The sequence below is a fragment of the Callithrix jacchus genome, chromosome 12 (genome assembly GCF_049354715.1).
Source record: "Callithrix jacchus isolate 240 chromosome 12, calJac240_pri, whole genome shotgun sequence".
NCBI lineage: Eukaryota > Metazoa > Chordata > Mammalia > Primates > Cebidae > Callithrix > Callithrix jacchus.
The window spans coordinates 47,492,105-47,505,004 of NC_133513.1; the positions used below are offsets into that span (position 1 = coordinate 47,492,105).

General features: G+C 39.6%; 1 protein-coding gene across 5 annotated transcripts in view; it reads right to left on the minus strand.

The window, feature by feature from the left end:
* Nucleotides 1–12,900, minus strand: part of NRG3 (neuregulin 3) — a 1,123,251-nt gene that overhangs the window by 17,779 nt on the left and 1,092,572 nt on the right. For 3 of the 5 annotated variants that reach the window (XM_078345440.1, XM_035266157.3, XM_017963419.4), the window contains 3 exons: nt 11,613–11,740; nt 6,429–6,599; nt 126–197 (listed from right to left, as the gene is read on the minus strand). In XM_078345440.1, the coding sequence (XP_078201566.1) occupies nt 126–197; nt 6,429–6,599; nt 11,613–11,740 (371 nt within the window). The remainder of the gene's footprint in view (nt 1–125; nt 198–6,428; nt 6,600–11,612; nt 11,741–12,900) is intronic. The other 2 variants (XM_009009628.5, XM_009009629.5) reach the window with 1 other exon arrangement.

The following is a 12,900-nucleotide window of genomic DNA, read 5'->3' on the forward strand; positions in this document are numbered from 1 at the left end:
TGAGACGGATAATAGGTTCCCAGCTAAACACAGAAGTAAACTGAAGCTCAGATAGGTGAAGTGACTTGCCCAAGGTCACACAGAAAATAAGTGACAGACTGAGACTCAAACCCAGATCTTCTTACTTTAAGTCCAGGGGTCTTTCAACACACCACAGCTGTATAGGCAGGTGGGATATAGTCTTCCTGACCTCTATCCTAGAATACAAAGTAAATGGGGATTGAGCAGGTAAGTGTGGCCCTTCCATAGTGAAAAACAGGACACCCATAATGGCATTAGTCCACTACATCAACTCAACCACCCTCTAAGCCCTGGGTTAGTCTAGTAGACTTGTTTTGGCCACCCTAGTTGGAACCAATCAAGAATTCCAATATTAAGCATCCAGGTACTACAGTCATGAGTTTTGCTACTTTGCACTGATTTTAAGGGATCAAAATCCAGTCGCTACTTGCCTTGTGCTCTAAAGGAACCACCTCACTGCCAGATTGCTGAGCCAGCAGATGGAAATGGGAAGCTTACAATTCCTCTACCTACCAGGGGATGAATATTAAGTGGGTTCCATAGGGCTTCTACCCATGTAGCACCTTTTCTTACATAAGTTTCTGAAACCAAGTAAGGTAGCTCTGTGGTGCATGGCAAGGGTATCACGAATGCCAATATGCCATTGCAAGTCATTTGAATATAGCAGAATCTTCTAAGTTCCCTTCTTGCCTGTTCAGGGCTAGTAAATCTTTCACCTCTGTGCTGTTCAGTGAGAGAAAATGGGACAGGTACGTAGCAGATTAATAAAAAACAGGGTTTTGGTACTTGAACAGTAGTGTTTTATTCTATTTCTTAGTTATTTGTCCCTAATTTAAACAATTAAACATTCAAATTTTGACACAATTTAAACACATCAACTTGCCATATAATAAGTCTCATTTCCTTGACTTCCATTATTATGTAAATGAAAATCATGTTTATACATGTGGACAATAATTGCAATGCAGTGTGTTGCATACTAAATACAAGTCCTTATTGTAAGGACATGATGGGAGCAAATTAGAGTTCTTTCCACCAGGTAGTGAACAAAGACAGGAATGAGCTTTAGACCTTTGTAGTCCCATCCTCTCTTACTATGCCTAATACAGAGTTGGCAATCAATATACTTTGAATAAATGAACACATGAATACATATAAACAAATCTTCAAGGTAAACTCTCCCTTTATATCCTACTTAATGTCTATTTTCAAACTTAACAACAGGTAACATATGTACAGTGCTTGTAAAAAATCACTTTCACCTCCAATTACCTCATCTTATTTTTTAAAAACCTTGGAGTTTATTGTTATTATAATCTGATGGATGAGTAAAATAGACTAACAGGTACTCAAATGACTTCCCCAAAATTATATCTTTAATAAGTGTTACACAGAGAATTTAAACCCAAGTTGTCTTACTCTAATTGTTACTGTCAAAGTTAGAAGTTGCTAATCAAAGAATATCCTGGCTGGGCGCGGTGGCTCAAGCCTGTAATCCCAGCACTTTGGGAGGCCGAGGCGGGTGGATCACGAGGTCAAGAGATCAAGACCATCCTGGTCAACATGGTGAAACCCCGTCTCTACTAAAGATACAAAAAATCAGCTGGGCATGGTGGCATGTGCCTGTAATTCCAGCTAATCAGGAGGCTGAGGGTGGAGAATTGCCTGAAACCAGGAGGTGGAGGTTGCGGTGAGCCGATATCACACCATTGCACTCCAGCCTGGGGAACAAGTGTGGAACTCCGTCTCAAAAAAAAAAAAAAAATATCCTAAGGTGAACCAGAACACCTTTTTGAAGATATGTAATCTTTATTAATACAAACTGCAAAGCCACATATTTGGAAATTCTTGGGGAATATATTACTCCATTCTCATTAATTTTATATGTCTACAAACATGAGCCTAAAGGTTCAAATCAATAAATCACTTTCAACCAGAAGTAAAGAAACAAATTTCATGCTTTTGTTTTGCTCTGAGCACCATCGTGCTAGCATGATTTGTAGGTACAGAAAGTCTGCCTGTCAGATTCACCAGTGAAACAGACAAGAAATGTAGCCAGGATAGCATTTTGCATAGATATCAGGGTATATCAGCTGGTAGAACCTGGTAAGATATGTGATGGTGATAGGTAAAAATTCTTACACTTGGATCTAAACAGTTGGATAAAGGTGCAAATATCTTAGAGAATGTTTTTAAATTGTAAATTCAACAAGTCAACTATGTGTCATGGCTAAGACATAATCAAAGGCAATTCATGCCAAACGTGGAGAATTCTTCTCCTATGCCCGAGGACTGACTCAAGGATTTAGATGAGAAAGAGGAATTGCAGTAGACTACGTTTCACTTCCCAAGTCAGGCATTGAACACATGACTGGCAACAACTAAAATTTAAAATGTTAGCATGACATAAAGATGAGCTTTAAACAATGGGAACTTTCCAAAATTTTGTTTTGAATCACACATGATTTCAAGTCCCCAAATTATTATATGCTCTGGAATCTCAGACAAGTGGCAGTCTCACTTTAATTTTGTCATCCATTAAAACAATCAGGTAGTAACAATAACTTGATTGCTCAGGGGGAGGGGGAATTTTTCTGAGGACTAATTGCAATAATGTCTCCACCCTGTTCCATCACAGACATGAGGGTAAGCCTCATTTCTCCTCTAGAGATGCTGTGAGTTCCCAGCAGTGGTATTCCAGCAGAAGTGAAGGTGAGACCTGAATTTGTAGATGTGATTCTGAGTCAGAGGATTCAAAGTTCTGTATCTTTTGAGGGTCAATGATGCCTCCACAAGTTAGGTCCTTGAGATTATGATTTCACTTTGGGCCAGTCTTCCTCTATTCCCTTAACAAAGAAATTACAAATGCATCTTGTCTGTAACTATGTGAATCGAAGCATTCTTTCAAAGAAGAAAGATTCCAACTATTAGTCACTTGGTTTGGTTCCCAGTCACTCATGGGTCAGGCTAAGAAATTTATGTTTCTCTGGGAGACTCCAAACCTTCTCAGTTCCTAGGGCACATAGAAATGAATGGACAGACTATTTTGAAGGAATTCATGCTTCCCTCTGAAGTCATAAAATTAGATACTCCATTTATAAATCATCAACCATAAATATGATTTTCTTCACATTCCTTGTAGATTTAGTGGTTTAATTAGTCAGAAAAGCCAGTATCTCAGCTTTTACATGGGACTGTGTATGTCACATTGGGCTAGCCATTTAAACTGTGATATTCTTAGTGTGCGTATCTATAAAATTTCTAAAGAATAACTGAAGAGAACTATGTAAAGTTGCTAGCTAGGTATGGTAGGTACTCGTGGATTTTGAATTTTATCTATTTTTAATGTGTGAATCTAACTTTTGTGATTCCACCTCTTTCTGTCTAGCATCAAACACATCAGCTTGATTTTCCTGACATGATACAGTTCAAACTCTGTGAGCCATTACCATGGTTGTCATTGACCAGGGCTCCAGTCATGAGAAAGCTTCCTCAAGAATCTCCACTCCACCTCACTCCTTCCCTAGGTTACACTAAGATAGATGTTACATTCAAGCTGGGCTAAAGTTCTTGCCAAAGAGGAAGCCACATATGTTGGAAGCCTAACTGTCATTGACAGTGCCCACATGCTTGGTAAACAAGTAGCAGATGGCTGATGACTCTTACAAATTCATTTCTCCCCCACCTCCAGGCTGAGGCCAGATTTAAAGAGGGCCTTTAGCTGTGAAATTGTATTGCCAATCCCATTTCCAGTCCAGAGAGACAGTCAGCCCCTGGGAGTGGAAAATAGCTGTTTTTAAGAACTAAGAATGAGATTGCTCCCTGAGATTATGCTGGGCATACAGTGACTTATACTTAGAGTCACCATTTATCAACATTGAGAGCGTATCAGACACGGGAAAATACCTGCGGCCAGACAGCGGGAGAGAATATTCCCAACTCAATGGTGATTGAACCAAGGCTCAAGCCTATAATCCCAGCACTTTGGAAGGCCAAGGTGGGTAGATCACGAGGTCAAAAGATCGAGACCGTCCTGGCCAACACGGTGAAACCCCACCTTTACTTAAAATACAAAAAAATTAGCCAGGCATGGTGGTGCACACCTGTGGTCCCAGCTACTCAGGAGGCTGAGGTGGAAGAATCGTTTGAACCCAGGAGGCGGATGTTGCAGTGAGCCGAGATTGCACCACTGCACTCCAGCCTGGAAACAGAGCAAGACTCCATCTCAAAAAAAAAAAAAAAAAAGAAAGAAAGAAAGAAAGAAAGAAAAAAAACCAAAACAAAAGCAGCACCATGCAGAAATAAGCTGAGTCTTCCAGGAGGTTAAAAAAGCAAAGCATTGCCTGAACATGCAATGAGATCTCTGAGCTCCTGATGATATATGCGTGGTTCAAGCTTGAGACGGCCATAGGCTACAAGCATCCTTACTCCTCGAACATAGGGAATTATACTTGTAACAGTGCCCAATAGAAAAAAATGCCAGCATGGGCTCAGTTTTTCATTCACTCACAAAATCTCTGAATTTGATCTTCCCTCACTTGTTCTCCTTCTAACATTCATCCTAGGGATTTTATGTATATGTATATAGTCATATTCATTCGTAAGAGGCATAATTAGTTATTTATGAAGAAAAGGCACTATGAAACATGATCGACTATAATTATGGGTTAAATGCAAGCCCGCTTTTCCAGAGATAAGGCCAAGAGAAATGCAAACTACTTCTTGACTCGCATTTTACATTTTGAACCCCTCGGCTGTTATGTTTACTTTGCAACTGTCACCCTAAATCTGTACCAAATGCCTTTTTACAGTCCATTTGGAATTGCTTCAAAACGATCAAACCTAGCCACTGGTCATTTATTTCCGATCTTCTATTTTCCTAAAGAAATCTGCTGCTGAGCTTTCTTAGAAAGGACATGGCTCCATATATCCCATGCCCATATGAAAAGAGAAACGTGAGGCTCTGTGCTAGAACTCCCACCTGTTTTGGTCTTTAGCTTGATAGAGATAGTCTGGAAAAATTATCCAGTCAAAGCAGCATAGAAACCTGGCCTGGCTCATTCAGAAAGATAAAAACAGAGCCACAAGAACCTGCCTTTAGTGAGGGAACTGATTTCTGAAATTTCTAGGGTAAACCCTGATTGCAGGGCTCTTGAAATTAATGAAAAAATTTTAACAATTACTGGGACAGTAAATACCAGTACTACTTTTCTTCTTACTATGTGTATAGTACAAACTCTTTACACACATAATTTAAAAACTCTGCCCAACAATCCTCAGGGAATTGATATTATTTTGCTCAATTACTGCTATATTTTTGTTCTTTCTTGAGAAAGGGTCTCACCCTGTCACTCAGGTTGGAGTGCAGTGGCACCATCTCCACTCACTACAGTCTCCATCTCTGAGGCTCAAGGGATCCTCCCACCTCAAACAGCTGGGGCCACAGATGCATGCTACCATGCCCAGCTAATTTCTTTTTTTGTATTTTTGGTAGAGACAGGGTTTTGCCATGTTGCCCAGGCTGGTCTCAAACTACTGAGCTCAAGGGATTGTCATGCCTCAGCCTCCCAAAGTGCTGGGATTATGGGGGTGAGCCAGTGGGGCTGGTCTATTTTGCTCCATTTGTAGATAAGAAAATCTAAGATCACATGATAAAACATTCTCAAAGTCACACTAGTAGTAAGGAGCAGAGATGGGATTTGAATCCAGTCAGTTTAAGTGAGGATCGCATGTTTGGTTGGGCAGTTTATGCCAACTACATGAATAATGGCTGACATTCATCTCGTACTCAGCGCACCATCCTTTGAGGCCTATCAGGGTCTGTGTCCACCAGAGGAAGGGATACCTTTTGTACGGTAAGGAGCAGCAGTGATGGTGTCCAAAGCCCATCTTTCTACCCCTGTACCATGAGTAACTTGTAGATACGAGTTCAGTAAGTTGTACTTTGACTTTGCACCCTCAGCATTGACCCAGATTCTACCTTCAAGCTCAGGGGAAGCAGATACTGTCCATATGCCATGGGCTACTGTTTAGTATATTGCTCACAATACTTATCAGAGAATTAGGTCATTTTTTTTAACCTGCAAATGAAGGAACACTTTAATCCTCCTAAGAAACCTGTATTATTATTATTTCTAAATCAAAGACAAATTTCCAGTTGTATTAGCAAAGGATAGCTACACTTACTTTCTTCTTAGGGTTATATTTCTAATCTAATGATTCCCTGATACCTATTTCCATCATACCTATACTTTAAAGTTGGTTCACCTTTTGTAGAACAATGATGGTAATAAGCATATATAGCCAGTTAATGAAGAAATCAATGAATAAAACCACGAGGAATTTAAAAGTTAAAGCTATGGCATTAAAGACACCCTCCTAAATTCTATTGCTGTTTTGAGACCTACCCTTGGCAAGGTACTGTATCCTGGTCTGGGATCCTTGATTCTTCCAGTTGTTGATATGCCGGTCCCACAATTCCACCTAGCCTACTTCGAGGTGATGGGGGTGTCCTTCTGAAGGCATTCCTATGGAGCATGCCACTCCTTTGCCCTGGGCTGCAGCAAGAGGATAGACTCCTGCTGGGGTGGAATGAAAACAGACAAACAAACAAAAGACATCATAGCAATAGCCTCACAGGTGGCTGCTCAAGCTTTGCAAACACTGAATCTGCACACCAAATCCTCAAATTCTAGGCCAGGGGCTATCTGTGAATGTAGTATATGTGGTAGCATGGGCTCAGGAATAGCCCAGTCATTTTACCTTTGGAGACACCGAGACAAAGGGAAGCTCCTGCATTTCTGGCTTTTTACATAAGAGCATGACTGATAGAAATCATTGCAACTTTCTAGCGAGGGATAAGAGGAGAACTTAAGGAATTCCCAAGCTCCTCTTTTTCATCCATCCTGATTATCCAAGCCATTTTTGCTGTCTTTCCAATAGAAATAAAAATAGCCTTCTTATGAGACACTGACAAAAACTAAACAGAGTAAGCCCAGAAGGGATTTATGGGGAAAAAAATTTACTTATTAGTGATAGAATTAACCAATTTTAATTAGCAGTTTCTCATTAACATATGTGTTAAATTCCCAGTTCGCTACCTCAGATTTTAATCAATCTTGACAAACTAAATTATTTTTCTTTTGAGTTTGCTTTTAATAAACATCTGATGATATATTTTATTTGACTCATACATCCAAATGCCTAAATAATCATACGTTTATAGATGGCATCAATGAGCAAAACATGTAAGTGGGTTATACCACAGGCCTTAACAAAGTAAGAATTCCTACATAGATTATGTACAGTAAAGAACTAGACTCTATAAAAATCCATTGCTGAGGAGACTCATTCCCTGTTCCATATCCATTCCCATCTCCACTCCACTGAGTTAACACTACTCTAGACTGGTGAGGAAAACTTTGTTCATGTATAGACATTCCATGAGATGCTAGTTTATGAGGTCAAACTGGTTTTGCAGTGCTCAAATAATAAAGGAACTTAGAATTTCATGCTGCATTCTCATTTAACTTTGTAAATATCAGTACAACCATAGAAAGAAAGATGAAAACATTCTCAACATTTCAAGAAATTTATAAAGGTTCTAAAGAAACCAGTATCTCAAAGAAATTTTATTCATATCACTACATTATTTGGAATGTTATCACTTTTCTTCCCCCAATCTTACTGTTAATTCTACCTAGTCAATACAAAACAAGACTTTGCAAATATCATTTAAGGTCAGAGTTTGAAAATCTGTGTTAGTTGCCACTTTCTTGGTTGTGGCAAGGTGACTGATCAAACTTTATATTCCTCAAGCCAACATTAACTTCCTAAATTTGTGAAAGCAGGATTATATCTGGCAACATTCCTTATACTTCCATTCTTTTTTTTTTGAGACGGAGTCTCCCTTTGCCACCCAGGTTGGAGTGCAGTGGCATGATCTTGGCTCACTGCAACCTCTGCCTCCTGGGTTCAAGCGATTCTCCCTCAGACTCCCAAGAAGCTAGGTCTACAGGTGCCTGCCACCATGTCCAGCTAATTGTTGTATTTTTAGTAGAGATGGGGTGGCACCATATAAGCCAGGTTGGTCTTGAACTCCTGACCTCAGGTGATTCACCCACCTTGGCCTCCCAAAGTGCTGGGATTACAGGCATGAGCCACTGCACCCGGCCCCTATACCTTCATTCTTTATCCTGTTGCTTCTGGTATGGTATGCCCCTAAATGCCTAACAAGGGATGTCTAGTTAGATCACTAAGCCCACAAGTTTCAGGAGCTCTCTAACAGCTAATTTGCTTCTTTTCCTTCCTACTTTTATCTACCATCCAATGGCAATAATGGGGTCTGCGGGGCATGAAGGTTTGGATGCTAGAGTTAGCTGCAACTGGGTGTAAGTCTCAGGTCTGCAGGTAACTAATTATTATAAGCATAATGCTGATGGAGGTACTTTTACCAGTCAGAGTCCCGGAGAGAGACAGATGGCGCTTTAACTTGGTTCATTGTTAGAGATTTTGCAATATACAAAAGTGTGATCAGTGTTTGAGGGGAAAAAAGGCAATAAAGGAGACTGTTGTGCTTCAGGACTACTAACTACAGGAAGCTGCTACTATCTCTCCAACTTAAGGGACAAGGAGAGGGAGCAGTTTCCAAAATGGAGAGAGAAAGTGAGTTGTAAGGAGGGGGCCACCTCACAGACTCCATGCCCTCAGATAAAGAACACAAGGGAGGCAACCAAGCAGGGAGTATGGGGACAGAAGTGCCATGACCTCACTCTCCTTGCTGCCATCTGTCTCATGACTGTGCCTCATACCGAATCCACAGAAACTGGAGGACACGGGAGCCTGCAGCCCTCTTGGTGCACAGGGCAAGGCGGGGAAAAAAAAAGGTAGAAACTAGCTGCCCCAGTGAGAAGGAAGTGGCAAAAAGAAGATATCAGCATTGTACTGAAGAATTTTCCTAGGTTTGCTATGGGATGTGGAGGTTAAAAGAGAGGAGGTATGCAAAGTGTGGGGCATGCAGCCTGGCCCACAGTATGTACTTGGCACAATGAGTTCCTCTAGCTCCCCTGCCACAGCTGGCAATTCAAAGGGTCCTCTCTATCACTGAAAACCCTGGAATTATTTCAGTGTAAAAAACTACATACATGCTTTTATAAGTGACTTATAGCAGGACGCGGTGGCTCACACCTGTAATCCCAGCACTTTGGGAAGCTGAGGTGGGAGGATAACCTGAGGTCAGGACTTCAAGATCAGCCTGGATAACGTGGTGAAACTCTGTCTCTACTAAAAATACAAAAATTAGCCAGGGTTGCACCGATAGTCCCAGCTACTCGGGAGGCTGAGGCCAGAGAATCGCTTGAACTCAGGAGGCAGAGGTTGCAGTGAGCCAAGATCATGCTACTGCACTTCAGCCTGGGTGACAGAGCAAGACTCTATCCTCAAAAAGATAAAAAGTAAAAAAAGGATAAGTGACTTATATTGACAAAATATACTGCAATAAATATGACATGCCATAATAGATTTATTTTCTAAACAGATGGGAATTTTTTTGAACTAACATTAGAAATAATGGCTTTGAATTAATAGCTTTGCTTCATACATGAGTTATCCAAATGAGTCATATTTGCAGTGCACAAAAGAAATTAATTATTCATAGCTTGCTAAACTGTCACAACAACAAAGTCTATCAGCATGAACTAGTGACCTGTCTTAAAAACAGTTTTATGCCTCTTGATCAATCAGCTATTCAGGCCTTCTAACTCAATGGCATTCGGGAAGTTATGGAGCAGTTTGCAGGATATATAAATCAGTGCCTGGATTATCAATCATGAAAACGTTTAAGTCTACTGCATGTTTTACAAAACAAAAGCTATGATATATTAAACTATAATTTACAAGTTCTAAAAGCATTTTGTAAGTCAACCCTTGCCCATCTATCAGGACACAATGTATGCCAACAGATACTGCAGTGTCATTGATCCAAAAAAAAAGGAAGGCCTCTTAAAGATACCCTTGTTTCATCTGTGAGTGACTCTTAGAAACCACAGCAGAAGCCAAGTTTAGGAGGGAGCATAAAAGCACAGGAGAACTGGGGGTAGCAATATTGCAGCTCAAACATATTAAAAGCTGATGTTTAAAAAATATATATATTTTAAAACATTTACGACAACATAGTTAATATAGTACTAGAATGATATTCTACTTAATTACTTGACAAGGTGAAATACTACTTTAACATGTGTTATAATCAGCAGAAGAAAATACCATTTGGGAGAAAATATCTGTCTTCTAAAAGACTGGGAATATTGGACTTATTTCCCTAATTAAGACAACTTCCGTTAGGTCCAGTGAAATGAAATGCTCTTTTCACTGGAAAATATTCTGTAAATGCAAAATTGATATAAATCAAAACTTGCAGTAAGAATAACTAAAGCAATTGTCCAAGCACCAAACATATTTCAATCCTGAATTGATCATTCATTCATAACGTTTTTTAAAATCGGCCAACTGGCAGTGTTTTAGTCTCTACTCATGTAGAATAAGAATAAAAATTACCATTAAGAGCTGAGGATTAGTGTGAAGAGTAACTGAAAATCTCAACATAAACATGGCTAGGAACAACAAAATCCTCTTCATGTAACTTATCGAAAGTTGAGGGAGAAAGTAGTTTTCTTCTGTCATGCATGTTTCTGGCACATTGTTGTGCAGACTATTGCTCAGTATGTGAAAGCAAAGGGGCCACACTCATCTTTCATTGCTAGGAACACCTGTTATTATTTACTTTTTCATTTTTAAATTTTTCATAGTTTTTTCAAATTGTAAAATACTGTACATCTCACTAAGAAAAGGAAGCTTAAACCTCTGGATGACTTCCATAAAGATTGATGATGTATATCTGAACACAATCTAGCACTAGTCATCAACTTTATCATTTCGTTTAGAGCAAATACCTTTAATATTTGGAGTTTCAGAATCCTCATGTATAAAACAGAAAAGTGTGGACTACAAGATGCTGAAGGACAAGTTTAGCTTTAGAATGCTATGAAATGTGTCAAATAACTATGTTTTTGGCTTTTGTTCTGAAAGAGCCAATTTCTGGGGTGAGCTTGCAGGAAACTGCCACCCCATTGATAACAGAAGATTTTACAGACCCAAGAAGAAGATTCACCAGGCTTCTTCCCCACGGAAAATTTTATTTTGTGAGAACCGTGTTGGAAAACCTGAAGTCAGTCACATTAGGCTGCATAGGAACGAATTACCCATTAACTGCAGACCAGAAAAGGCAGGCTTGGTAAAATCTTTTTTATAATAGTTTTTTTCAGAATGCATTTTTCAACACTGGCATGTGTCTGTAGCTTTGATGGGTGTTATTAATGGTTCCATCAGGTTTCTTACTGGGGCAATGCTGTCTGCTGTGGAAACTGGTATCTTTGACTTACCTGGTGTGGGCTGTTTGAGCATCTACTCCACGGAGAACTATAGAAGTGAGAACAGTTGTCTCTCCTGAGTCATGCTACCAGTCCCTGGCATGTGCCATCCAGCATTCCCACAGTGTGAACGTGCCCACTCCCATCATGACGAGCTACTTGTACCTGTGCTGTTTGACAGATTGGCGTCCTCTATCAGGAGAAGGAACCTCAGGGAATGTCTGGGGGCCGACAAAACTTGACTCCATCATTTTCTCCAATGCAGTCACTGGATTCCTTTCCACCTTTGAATACTGTGGGAAATCACATGCACAGAGTTGAGATGAAGAATAAGCGATGGGAGGAGGGCCTATAGCACCATAGCTAGGCATTAAGAAGTTACTGGAATGCCAATTTTTTCTGGTCACCTGATCAGGAGAACAGGAGATGAGACATAATTTGTGTCCTCTTTCCAACACATCGAGTATTCACCTCCCCTGCCCCGACCTTATGTGACTAGACGGGATCCAATGAAGAGGGTTCTTCATGTGAGAATCCCAAGTCTACTATCTCATTTTAATGTAAATCCATGATGGCACACTGTGCCTAGCAGCTGAAAGGCACTTACGAGTATGTTTTAGTTGATGTACATCTTACCAAAAAAACTAAATTAGTAGCTGGGTTACTAATAATAAAGATTCAGTAAATACTTAATGAATTTCATAACATTCTGAGAATGATGAAAGACATTGGTTCAGAATATCTGGCCACGATACTTCACTGTTTTTCTCTTTCAGCTTGTTACCAGGTAATTACCATATCTAACAAGAGAAATTTGTGAGCATTTCACTCCTTATGGTTCAGAACTTAATAACTCACAAGGCATAGAAGCCTAAAGAAAGCTTATGTAGATGATAACTTCAGAAAAACTTTATCCCAAAAGAAATATCACATGGCATCTCAAGAGACAATAGGTTGTCAGCTTTGACACTCCCCGGACACTGGGCGCTGGAACAGGTAGTGAGGGTTAGAAGATTTCTCCTTTAGAAACTCCAGGTGAAAACTTTCTTTAGAGATAGAATTTTAAGGATGCTAATCAAACTAAAAGAGAGTTGGGAATCTGGATATTCAGTACCCAGTGTGTCAAGCTACAGATTTTAAGTGTCATCCTGAGTAACTGTAAAACTCTAAAACTCACTCAGCATACTGTGCTTTTTTTTTTTTTTTTTTAATTTCAAAAGCAAAGAAGCCAGTATTGGAAGCATTGATGAAAAAAATCAAGTTAATCAACCTTTTGGAATCTCATATCTATATGGTGGGATAATAAAAACCCTCTTATAGGGCTACTGAAAAAATTCACAAACAATACTTAATGCATTTGATCCAGGTTAAAAAAAAGGGTAGGTACAATCATGAAGATGATACTTTAAGATGTTTTCTAGCCTTTTAGGAATATCATCTCTGAACTATAAAG